Source organism: Podarcis erhardii (assembly GCF_964252035.2).
Source record: "Podarcis erhardii genome assembly, chromosome: 14".
NCBI classification, from domain to species: Eukaryota; Metazoa; Chordata; class Lepidosauria; order Squamata; family Lacertidae; genus Podarcis; species Podarcis erhardii.
Window position 1 is genome coordinate 28449701 of NC_138503.1, and position 12226 is coordinate 28461926.

A 12226-nucleotide genomic window follows, 5' to 3' on the forward strand; every position below is an offset into this window, starting at 1 on the left:
CTCTGCGTCCGCAGTTGGAGGTAGCAATGCTTCTGAATACAGTGGTACCTCGGGTTAAAGACACTTCAGGTTACAGACGCTTCAGGTTACAGACTCCGCAAACCCAGAAATAGTACCTCGGTGTTATGTACTGAGTTGAATAGGATCCAAAAGGCAGCAGTCTGATTGGTTCTAGAACAATAGGATTCAGAATACAGCAGTCTGATTGGTCCACAGGAGCCACCCAATCCAGCTCCAGGTGGAAGTGAATCCACAACCTGATTGGCCTACAGGTGAATACCAGAATTACTTGGGGCCCATTGTGTAAATAATGTATATAAAAGCAGACATTCTGGAGGAACTTCCATTGCTCCTCACCACTATGAGCTGAATAAAGAGCATGAAATCCACTCTCAACTCCAAATATATTTCACTCGGGTTAAGAACTTTGCTTCAGGGTGAGAACAGAAATCGTGCTCCGGCAGCACGGCAGCAGCAGGAGGCCCCATTAGCCAAATTGGTGCTTCAGGTTAAGAACACTTTCAGGTTAAGAACGGACCTCCGGAACGAATTAAGTTCTTAACCCGAGGTACCACTGTACCAGATTCTGGAAATTACGGAGAGAGTGCTTCTGTGCTCTAATCCATCTGGGTTTCCCATATGAATCTGGTAGGCTTCTGTGAGAATAGGATGTGGAAGTAGGTGGGCCATTGGCCATATCTCCTCTTATATCAAAGAGTTTTTCATCCCCCTCGCTGTATGTTTCTCTTTCAAGTCCTATTTGATTGTTGTACATCGCTTGGACACCTTAGGTCAGCTTCCTCCAATCTGGTACCCTCCTGATGTTTTAGGCGACCACCCCTCAGTCCGCAGAGCAAAAGTCAACATGCTCCAACATCTCATTTTCACAGCCTTCAGAGGGCGGTCTGTTTCGTGCCTCCAAGGGTTGCTCATTACAAAGGAAGAGTCATAGTTCCAAATCCTTGGAAATCCCAACAGATGTTTGAATTGTCCCAAACATTTATGAGAGTGTAACTGAGTACCACCCCCTGCTTCCCATCCTTTCTGAGCAGCAGATCTGTTTCACAAGCCCCAGAGAGAATCATGTGTCAACCACAGATGGGAACTTTGTCTGCGGTGTGCTCCATTCACCGAACACACATCCTCTACTATGAGAGAGGAAAGGAAACGCTCAGCTTTCCAAATAACACAGAACCATGGGAAAAGATTCCAGGTGTAAATTAGCGGAGAGGGATTCTGTTTGACAACCTTTGTTTAGGTGGAGCAGAGATGGATGGGGAGGGAGGTAGCTAGGCAACAGGCTGAAACCACAGATTCCATAACAGAAATACACTTGAGGCAAGTTTCTATGATCAGGCTTTTTTTTAAGGACTAGAGGTGTGAAGAGATACAATTCTAGGGGTTATCAACACACTGAAAATTAGTAATTCACAAGGTTTCATTGGCATCCAACCAAGAGCTTGTAAGACAAAACACACAATTCTGAAATTATCAAGCTTCTAACAGGAATATGCAGCTCCCCCCCCCAAAAAAAAATTGTCCTCCAATACAAAGGATTGGAAAGGAGCAAACACTGGTTTAAAAAATAAATAAATAAAGAGGGATAACGGTGGTGAGATCCAGGAAATTGTCAGGTCATTTAGCTTAATGCCTATTCCAGTAAAATTGATTTTAAAAGTGTGATTAAACATTGAGGTCTCCAGCCTTTTTGGGGGGCTGGGGGATGCATCTGAAAATTGAAGAAACTGTCATAGGTACTGCAATAAACAAATAAATCCCAATTATATGAAAATGATTCACAGATGATATCTAACTCTGAGTAGGTTGGCTAAGATGTATAAAGCAGAATCAGATATGTGTTGGAAATGTAAAAAAAATACGGAGGGAACTTTTTTCGTTTGTGGTAGACATGTAAAACGGTAAAAGAATATTGGGGAATGATTTATAATGGGTTGAAAAAAATGTTTAAAATAACCTTCCCAAAAAGACTGGAATCCTCCTTATTGGGAGTAATTCAGAAAGAAATCCCTAGGTGTCAGAAAGGTTTATTTATGTATGCAGCAACCGTGGCTCAAGTTCTGTTAGCCCCAAAATGGCAAGTGAGTGAGGTCCCTGGTAAAGAGGACTGGCAACTTAAGATGTTAGAATATGCAGAACTTGCAGGTTAAACATGCAGAATAAGAGATCAAGAAGAACATATATTTAAAGAATAGTGAAAAATATTTATTGACTTTATGGAAAATAACTGTACACAGCATTAAGATAAAATCAGCAGTGTAATCAATTTGTGATGATAAAGTGGAGAACTGACCTAAATAGTTATAGTAAAATACACGGGAATGAAAGATATGAAAAATGGAAGGAGAAGGAGGAAAGTCACTGGATATTCAAAAGTATGTAAAATGTTTATTTTGAAATGTAAGCATTGAAAATGTAATAATTTTTTTCCCAAAAAATCACATAAGGAAAACTGGTAGTTCATCATCACACCCCAATCTACAGGTAAAACACACCCTCCAATCAGCTATAACAGACAAAAAAGCATCCCCCCAAAGGAGACACCCTCCAACCGAAGACCGTCATATAATTGGATACTTGCATACTTTGGACCCAGCTCACATTCAGCTCATGAAGCTGCTAGGATGTCAATGGTGGCACAATAAATGTGTGCGGGATGGCTGGGTTGCTAATTATTGTTAATTCCACATGAAGTTAACTGAAACTTCAGTGGCAACTCCTTGCCTTCATGTTACTAGCTGGAGAACATTCCAAGTTACCTCTGGATTTCAGGGATGAGATGAAATGCAGCCCCTGGATAGCCAAACAGGGATAGTTGCCATCTCTGTCATTGCTCAGGGTGGTGTAGGGGTTAGTGGGAGAGACCTGGGTTCAAATCCCACCCCCCTCAGTCAATGAAGCTCACAGGGCGACCATGGGCCAGTCACTGCCTCTTAGAGGTATTGTGAAGATAAAACCGGGAGGTGGGGAGAACGAGGTACACCTCCTTGCAAGAAAGCAATTCACAGCTGAACTATTGTGCCTGAGTGTGAGAAGGTCAGCTGTATTACTAACAAGGTGGAGGCTTGGGGTTTGGAAGCGGTCCCCCAGACCTTTGTATCTGGCCCTTGGGACCCTCCTCAGGCCATGGCACTCACCAGCCCTGCTCTATGGCCTTCTGGAGTGCTTCTGTTTGGCTGGAAATTGTCCTTGAACTATGATCCAGCCTCTCGCTTGCCTGGATGGAGGAGACAGAAGAGTGGGTGGAGGAGAAACCTCTGGCTTCTTTCTGTGAGGCTGGAAGGCTGTCTGCTGTACAAAGGCAAGTGTCGCATCCATTGCCCAGTTTTGTGTCTGGCCCTGGCAGATGGTCAGCTGCAAGCAAATGTGTCTCTGGGGCTGAGAAAGACTCCCAGCCCCCATCTATAGACACACAGAGAAGCACGAGGCTGGAATCGCCCACAGGAAGTGTTAATTAGCACTGGAGTGTCATCTACTGGCTTTGCGAGGAACAGCACCAGAACAACAGCAAAGACAGTTTTTACAGTATGGGGATTTCTCCTTCCAACAGGTACAGGTCACAAAAATCTTGCCTTGGTACAGCAAGGCTTCTGTGGTTGAGAAAGCTGCAGTGCCAACTTGGCTGAGAGATGGAGGGGGGGAGGAACACAGTCTGAGTCTTCCCCTCCACCTGACTATAAGAGCCTAGGTAGTAAAGGTAAAAGGTAAAGGACCCCTACGCAGGCCTGGTCGTCCTTTTTTATACCTGCTGGGACAAAGCTGCCTCGGATTGGCTGACAAGGCATTCTGGGATTGACCAGGCATCTGACCCTCCCCTTCATCTCATAGCTCACCAATTAACCAACTCTAGGCCAAACCAATCAACCAACTAGAAGGATTACTGTTAATCTCTTTTCCTTAGGGGGTCCCTATTTTCAATGGAGAAATGTTGGGGGGTATCGAGTTCTCCGACTCCCGAACCGTCTGAAGGCAATCCTGTACAGTGAAGGGTTTTTTTAAACGTTTAATGTTTTATTATGTTTTTATATATGTTGGCTGCCACCCAGAGTGGCTGGGGCAACCCAGTCAGATGTGTGGGGTATAAAGAATAAAATTATCATTATGGAATGGGGCGTCCCTATTTTCATCGGAGAAATGTTGGGGGGACATGCTAGGTATATTTCAAAAAGGAAAGGGTATGAAAAAATCTGGATTGGGAGAAGGTAAAGTGTGGGAACGCACTGATTTGGAGGAGAAGGGGAAGAAGCGCTTCCTATCCGCATTACATAACAATACAGAGGGGTTAGGAGGAACAATAACGTTGATGGGGTAGATGAGATTGGGTTTCTGGCCCAAGGTCACCCAGACGTTCAGAATTCTGTATGAACCACTTTCTTTTTGCAAGTTGGCTACAACCTGAACTTGATCAAACTTAATTAAACAGAACAGACTCACTGGCAATCTAGCCCTAGGCAGTAAAGTACCACTGAAGCCTGCAGAACTTACTTCTGAGTTTATGTAAGTTTTACAGGCTACAGTGGTACTTTGCTGTCTAGTAAATACCTACAAGGTTGCAGCCACCACATTATTTTTACCTGTCTTCAGAAATGCCTAGTTAAATATATCTTTCTTAATCTACTTTGGTTTACATCATTAAAAAACTTAAAGGGAAGTTTTCATGATATTGAAGACAACTTCTGTTTCTAAAACTCTGTACTTTATTTATCTCTCACACTGATAGCTAATCAAACACATTCCATCATAATAATGTGTAAAATTCAATCTTCAAAAGCAGTTGCTGTTTTTTTAAAAAATTACAATGTATATTCATGAGGTGTCAACAGAATGGTTTCATAATAATTTTTTTTTAATTATGAACTTCTCACAATCCTTCAAAATTAATCTAAGACTATACATGGCTCACTCTCCTTCGTAAATTAAATGAAAATTTTTTAATAAAATAATTTATTAAAAATATACAGGAGGTACAAAGAACTGTCCAGTATCAAATTCAAGGCCTCCATTCCCCACCCAAAAAGACATGAACACCAAAGTGCCTGAAAGATCCTAGGTCAACAGGAGCTGCTGTCACGGTTGCTAGTCTGGATCCAGAACACATTGCTCCACAATCTCCCGCAAGTGAGGATTCTCCATTGCAGCGGCGACTCTCTCTTTGTCATTTATCTGCTTGTTAACTGTAGCACGACGAAAAACAAACAAGAAGTCTTTGGTTAATGACCAACAGAAATGCACTAGAATATCCCAAAACACGCACACACACACACACACACACACACAATGTGTATGCACATGAAGATGCAAGTCCTATAGAGAGAAACACAGATTTGTCAAGGATCAGAGCTCAGTGAATGCCTCCCACAATCTGCTGTCCAATGCCTGCAACTTTTAGATCTCATCACCGTCTTACGGGGCTTTTAGGGAAGGGTAAGAACATTAGAAGTGGCCAACCAGATGCCTGTTGTGGGAAACCTGCAAGCAGGACCCGAGTACCTCTCTAATTCTTTTTTAAAGCCATCTAGTTTGGTGTCTCCTGTGGGAACGGTACATTGGATTTTTTTTTAATTGCTTCTGCTTGTAGGGAATTTATGTTGGCCAGTTTCAACAATATTGTTTTTAACTTTGTTTTTTAATTTTATGTATTTCTGCCTTAGAACCTTTGGGCATATGATAAATAAATAGAGAAGTCATGCAATGCTAAGACTGCAAGAGATCTTACAAACAAGTATGAAAGCAGAAGCTAATGTGTTCCAGCGTGGTTAGCTCATATGCATCACTTCCTATGGTGCTGGGTGCCAGGCCCTCCCAGCCTGACTGCCACACAAAAAGATTGAAGACATGCTCAACGGGAAAATTCAACACACACACACTTGGTGATATATATCAAGAGGCTGCTTTATTCCCCAACGCAAGCTGAAGACATACTTACTGTCCTCCTCTGTGGAATGCGCTCCCTCTGAAATGTAGATTTCCAACTACATGAGAGAGAAAATGACTGCTTAATATGTTTTTATAGCACAGGTATGCATCTGCACAGAATATACAACACTGTTTTGATGGCGTGCTATACAGTGGACCCTCTGGATATGAATGTAGTTTGTTCCAGGGGTCCATCCATACCCTGAAAAATCTGCAAGTAGAACTGCCGCTTCTTGCAAATGCGTGCAGCATGATAGACTTTCTGCGCATGTGCAAGGCGCGCAGAACACTTCTGCGCATGCGCGCGTGGTGAAACCCGGAAGAATATGCTTCCAGGTTTGCTGCGTTCGCAACCTGAAAGTTATGTTACCCGAAAGTAACGTAACCCGAGGATCCACTGTAATGGGCAAGTCTCACTTGTGTTTGCAATATGAAAGATCTCTACTTCTCTGCAATGCAATCTCCACATCCACCCAGGGGTTTGTTATATGGTAAGGAAGCATGGCCTCTTACAATCTGGCAGTTCTCACACGCCTGCCAAAGCTGTGTACATGATACAGTCTCCTGAGAATCTTATGGTACCTTAAAGACTGTGATTAGCTGTGATTCCTGCCCTGCAAGGGGTTGGACTAGATGACCCTTTGGGTACCTTACAACTCTAAAATTATATGATTCTTGTACAAATTTATTATGACTTAAACTTTGGTTGACTACAAACCACTTCACCAGATGCATGAAGTGTACCTGATGAAGTAGACTGCAGTGAGTGAAAGCTTATGCAACAATAAATGTGTTAGTCACAAAAATCTGTGTTGTTCTTCCTGCAAGAGACTAGCATGGTTGCAATCCCTCTGGAAATCCTGCCAACAGAAGCACTCTGGGTTCTTCATTTCACGTCCTCTTCTAAGACCACATTTTGCGTGAGCAACAGGTAACACCACCCCTTGAAATTCCCCATACAAGCAAACATGCAAAACATTGGGGGGCAAGTTGGAAGTGGAATGTGTGGCCAGATAAAGCCCTCTAAAAATGGATTTCTGGAGAGTCAGCTGCAGTATGTTTTTAGAAATACAAACAAAAGTGTACAAATTGCGTACCTTGTGTTTAAAAGGCAAACATCTCTGCAGCTTGATCCTCAAACACAGCCCTGCATTTTAAAGAAAAAATATGTCATTTTTCTTTTCAAGCACTACCCTTCCATTATCTTTCTACCAAAAGAGTTGGTGGCATGTGGTCATGCAGCAAAACGTATTGCTCAACCATCTGTAATTCAGCTTTATAAACGTGAGGGAGAGCTGGCCTTGGTTCTCAGTGTATCTTGCTCTAAAGATAGCAAGCGTTGCCTCATCTAAACTGTGAAAAAGGCTGGGAAATGAACCGAGCGGCATCCATTTTCGAAATCTGCTTTCAAGCACAGAACTGCTTTACAATTTGGTAATAAGCTATGAAAGACTGAAGAGTTTCGCACCACACATTGCCAGGGCATGAGCTCTGATTGGGATCAGGACACTAATGTGCTGAGCTTTACACAGGGACACAGTCTTCAGTCTGCCTTGCAAAAATAAGGTTAAATTGGTTCCAAAGAAGCCTATCCCTAAAGGAAATTTTTTTCAACATGAAAGGTCCTGCAACCCATTCATATTTAATAATTCACAATACTGCTGCTGCATGTTTCAATGCACAAATCCAGAAATGCTTCCAGAAGAACTGAGCGTCCCTTTATTTGCCTTTCCAATATCTTTGTTTACTTAATGTCATGAAACTAACAACTTCACAAATCGCTCAAAGAACCCCCTCCCCCCAGATCTTACCTATGAGAGTGGCCAAAGAGCAATGAGGTACCGTTGGTGTAAACCTGATTGTGACCAAATATTCATCTTCCCCAATTTCATGCACTTCAACGCAGCTTTCTGTTACCACGTCTAGTTCTTCTAAAGTGTTGGGCTTCTCTGGGTCCCGGATAGTTCGAATTATATCTAAGCAGAAACAAACAGATCACAAGTGTCTAATTATGGGGGAAAGGTTGAGTGGTCAAACTCTAGGCCTGGAGTCAGCTGAAAATCCACTTGCTTGTGACATAAAAGGGAGTTTCATGCCAGCTTTGCCAGGACTCTTCACAATCCGGTCCCTCTCGGCTTTAGGAGGAACAAAGATTGCAAGTGACATTTCAAACAAGAAATGATAAAAACGACATATGAAATGTGTTCTGAGGCTCATTGCTTCATGACCAGTTAGCCTGCAAGCAAATGGGTACTGTGGAGTGAATTTGGATTTATTTTTTGTCTCTTCTGGATTGGCAATAATCTTGCCACTGTGACTCATGCACTGTTATCCTCAAGAAAGGAACTATTGCAATAAACCTGGGCAAGGGATTACCTGAGTGTGGGCAGGTAAGAGGCAAGGAGGCTGGAAATGTAAATATCAGACTTTGAAAAGCTGGTATCACTGGATCAAGTTCAACAGCTTTGCTGAATTAATTAAACTAAAACTATTTTTAAATTAATTAAACTAAATTATTTATTTATTGTTAAATTAATCGAACTAAAATTGGATTTTGAATAAATGTGCAATTAATTGTTACAATTTGGAATTTGATTGTTATTATCTTCCTTCATGGGTCATGCAAACCACCATTATGAATCATGCTATTTATTGGGAAGGCTAAGGGCAGTGGGAATGAGTTTATGGAACCAAGAGCGCGGTGGCCCCCAAAAAGTTTAGGATCCACTGCAATAAACTCTATGTGGGGCTACCCTTAAGAGTGACCTGCAAGTTAAAGCCAACGCAAAATGTATTAGCTGGCATACTGTTGTCACACATGTTACAGTGTGCTTAAAAGAGCCTCATGCTAGCTGCCAATAAATTACTGGATCAGGGATAAGTTCCAACTTATAATACCCTAAACAGGTACCTGAAGGATTGCCTTCTTTCCTATCTCCCTGTCTGGCAGCCAGGACTGTCTGGTGAGGCCCTCAGATCCCATGGGTCGTAAGCAAGGGGAAGAAGGCCTTTTGGGTAGCAGCCCCCTCTCTTTGGAATCCTCTTCCTTCAGAGACATACAGGCAAGTGCCAACCCCAGAATCAATTGGGCCTCTGCTAAAAACGCATTTATTTCCTCTGGCTAGTCATTAGTGACAGTGGGCTGTAAAAGTAAGTTCTCGTAAAAATTAGAAATTAAAATTTGTACATTTTAAAGTGCGCACTCTGACACACTTGGCTGCTGGTTTAGTTTGTGCTGCAGTCTCAATACATTTTTAGCACCTTGTCGTTTCAGACGAAAGGAGGTTCGTAAGTTTAAACTGTTCTCGGTTTATTGTTGATTTTATGTGCTGAATGATTTACAGAGCTGCTTTTGGGGTTTTTTGTTTTTAATTTTTATCTTACTGCTTTCTTCTCTTCGTACACTCCTTCAAGGTTTCGGTTTTCTTTTGAAACTCCCCCTCCTCCAACTGCGAGGCAAGCCGGGTCCTGGGCCGCGAAAGACCTCCCGCCCCGGGAAGCCTGGATGGGGACGGGGCTGGGGAGCCACTGACCGTAGACCTCCAGGGCCCACTCCTGCTCCTGCTCCATGGCAGCGGCGGCGGTTCTGATCGGGGCCTCGGGCCGGTGGTGGGCCTGGTGGTCGTCCTCCTTCTCCCGGGCCTCATGCCCCCCGCTAGAGAGCGCCCGCCAGAGCAGCCCCAGCGACAGCATCCCGCCCCGAGCCAAGCCCGCTCGCAGCCTCCATCAACCGGCCCGCCTGCAGTCCCTCAGGCGGCCCTCGCGGGCACTTCCGGTCTCGGGGTGGGTGGGGCGCTCCACAGGCAAAGCGACGCTGTACTGTACTCACAAACGCGCCCTCTTCCCCACCAAGACTACATTTCCCGCCGTCCAACGCGCTCGCTCGACCGGCTTTCCGCGCAGCGAGGACTACATTTCCCGACTCGCAACGCTCTCACTCGCCGCCCGGAGTGCGGCAGCTTATCCCCGCGAGGCATTCTGGGAAGGTTAGTCCGAAGGAAGAGCGTCGGCCTCCGCCCTTCCGGCTTTCGTTCTGTTGTTGCGGCTCTGCCCCAAGATGGCGGCGGCCGCGGTAGGTTTCTGAGGAGACCCACGGACCCGGCGGTCGCGGTTCTCTCAGGGATAAAGAGGAGAATGGCGGCGTCGGAGGCTGGGTCGCTTTGCGTTCTCCTGCAGCCGTTCCGCAGCCCCAGCCAGGGCATCACCCGGGCCAAGCTCAGCGGCGGCCGAGACGCGCTGGCGACCGTGACGGGGGCGGAGCTGCGCCTGACGGGGCTGGTGTCAGCCCGGCTCGACGGCGGGCAGGACTGGCCCAGCGGGGACGGCAGTATCGCCCTGCCCGGCGCCTGGGAAGAGTAAGTGGGGGTGGAGCAAGAGCCGGGCCTGCGGGGGCCCAAGTCCAGCGTCGACCCTCCCCCCATAGAGAGAAGCAGGTGACGGACTCGACCCCCGCCTCCCCCAGCGACAGCGCCCCACACCCCATTTAAAAACGTTTCGTAGTCGGAACAGCCGGTCAGGCACCCACCCACATGGTGATCTCAGAGGCTAACTTACTACAGTATTGCTTTTGAAGCAAATCAATCCTTCTCTGCAGCAAAAGGGTGTTTGTCCCCACGTAAATGTCGGGGCAGCAGAAGCAAACGCTGTTTGGGTTTTTTTTGCATAAAATTGATTGTAAAAAAAAAAAAGAGGCCTCAAAGCGGTTTACAAAAAAAGAAAGATAAACCAGTGAAATTATTAAGAAAAATTAACCATGATTTTAAGTTTTTGAAAAGTTAAAATAACAGTTTAGACTGAAACAGATTAAAGGCTTGCATCAAGTTTCTAAGCATCGGAGTATGCTTGACTAGACAGTGTTTTTAGCAGGCACCAAAAGGTTTATGTGTTATGAACGGAAAAAAAAAAAAAAAACTTATGAAAAGAGTACAGTGAAGGTGCCTCCCACACTAACAGTTTGAGTTCTTACAAAGGTGTTATTATGTGGCACCTGAAACAGTACCAATTCCGCTGATTGCTTCAGCACATATGGGTTTGTTGCTGTGTTCATGATGGTGCATTGATAAAAGAAGAAGAAGAGTTTGGATTTGATATCCCGCCTTTCACTCCCTTTAAGGAGTCTCAAAGCGGCTAACATTCTCCTTTCCCTTCCTCCCCCACAACAAACACTCTGTGGGGTGAGTGGGGCTGAGAGACTTGAGATAAGCGTGACTGGCCCAAGGTCACCCAGCAGATGCATATGACCTCAGTATTATCATCGTTAGGTCTCACCAACCTTTTTTGGCCCTTTAGCACCTTTGCAAATCAGAGGAATTGTCTTGGATACTCCTCCCACCCTGCATTGCAACTAAGGACACACCACACAAACTATCCTGTTGGTTCTTTAAAACCTCATTTTAGGAGAGGGGGCTGGAGACACATCAGCAAAAGCCTCTGTTGGCAACTCTTGAATGTGGAAGTAGTTGTAAAGCATGGATTGTGCCGCCACCCCCCCCCCCATTACTGCCCAGTTTCACTTGAATCAACCACTTCTCTGGCTCAGCATACCATTTTGCAACAGCCCCACCTGCTGTGAGGCTTTGAACCTCCATGTAAAATGAGCTGTCAGAATCTACAGTTCCCCAGTTCACCTTCTGGTCCCTTCCTACTTCTGTTGATAAGAAATTGAGTTGCTTGTAATTTTTCTTTGGATAAATAGGATGTATTACTATTCTTGTTAGAGAAATAGACAAAATTGTAAACCCCAGCAGATTATTATTGGTTTCACTCCCTAGAGTTTTTGTTTCATTGATTGTATGTTGGTTGTCTTTTTCAACTGTTGTGTTCTTCTAAGATTTTTGGTCATTTTTTGTGCAAGTGGACAGTAATGTAATTCAGTTAAGTAATTTATTTCTGAAAGGCACAGCATGCTTCAAATTTCAAAGAACAACAATTGGGGGTATGGCTCATGTATTAAGTATTGTTTTCCTAGCTTCACATGGGAGAGTGTGGAAGATGAGGACCTTCCAGTGGACAGTCTTAAACTGCTTGCTGTCAGTAAGACCCATGAACTTCTCGTATATGAAATTAATCTAGAGGTTGGAAAATGTGATGCAACACTCTTGCAGAGCTGCAGTGAAGATACGCAGAAGCAGCTCATCAAACGTAAAAATATTAGTGAGTATAACATTCATTCAAGATGTAAAATACTAGTTTATTAATTTGTTTATTGATTTGGAGGCCATTCTTCAGCAGTGTCTAGAAAACAAAATATGTTATATGGTATCTATTGCAGACCTTAGCCCATGAGTTGCAA

The 12226-nt window shown here is 44.3% G+C and overlaps 2 protein-coding genes across 2 annotated transcripts in view; one reads left to right on the plus strand and one right to left on the minus strand.

Annotated features, from left to right (window-relative positions):
- Window positions 1–2380: 2380 nt before the first annotated feature.
- On the minus strand, window positions 2381–9627 carry CIAO2A (cytosolic iron-sulfur assembly component 2A; the record flags this gene model as incomplete). Its single annotated transcript, XM_081839370.1, has 5 exons — window positions 2381–5192; window positions 5945–5990; window positions 7032–7081; window positions 7746–7910; window positions 9468–9627. The coding sequence occupies 5 exons, from the start codon at window positions 9625–9627 to the stop codon at window positions 5095–5097; spliced, it is 519 nt and encodes a 172-aa protein (XP_081695496.1). The 3' UTR covers window positions 2381–5094.
- Window positions 9580–12226, plus strand: part of SPG11 (SPG11 vesicle trafficking associated, spatacsin) — a gene marked incomplete at its 5' end in the record, with an annotated part of 34803 nt that continues 32156 nt past the window's right edge. The window contains 2 exons of the mRNA XM_081838616.1: window positions 9580–10289; window positions 11903–12087. Of these exons, the coding sequence (XP_081694742.1) occupies window positions 9580–10289; window positions 11903–12087 (895 nt within the window). The remainder of the gene's footprint in view (window positions 10290–11902; window positions 12088–12226) is intronic.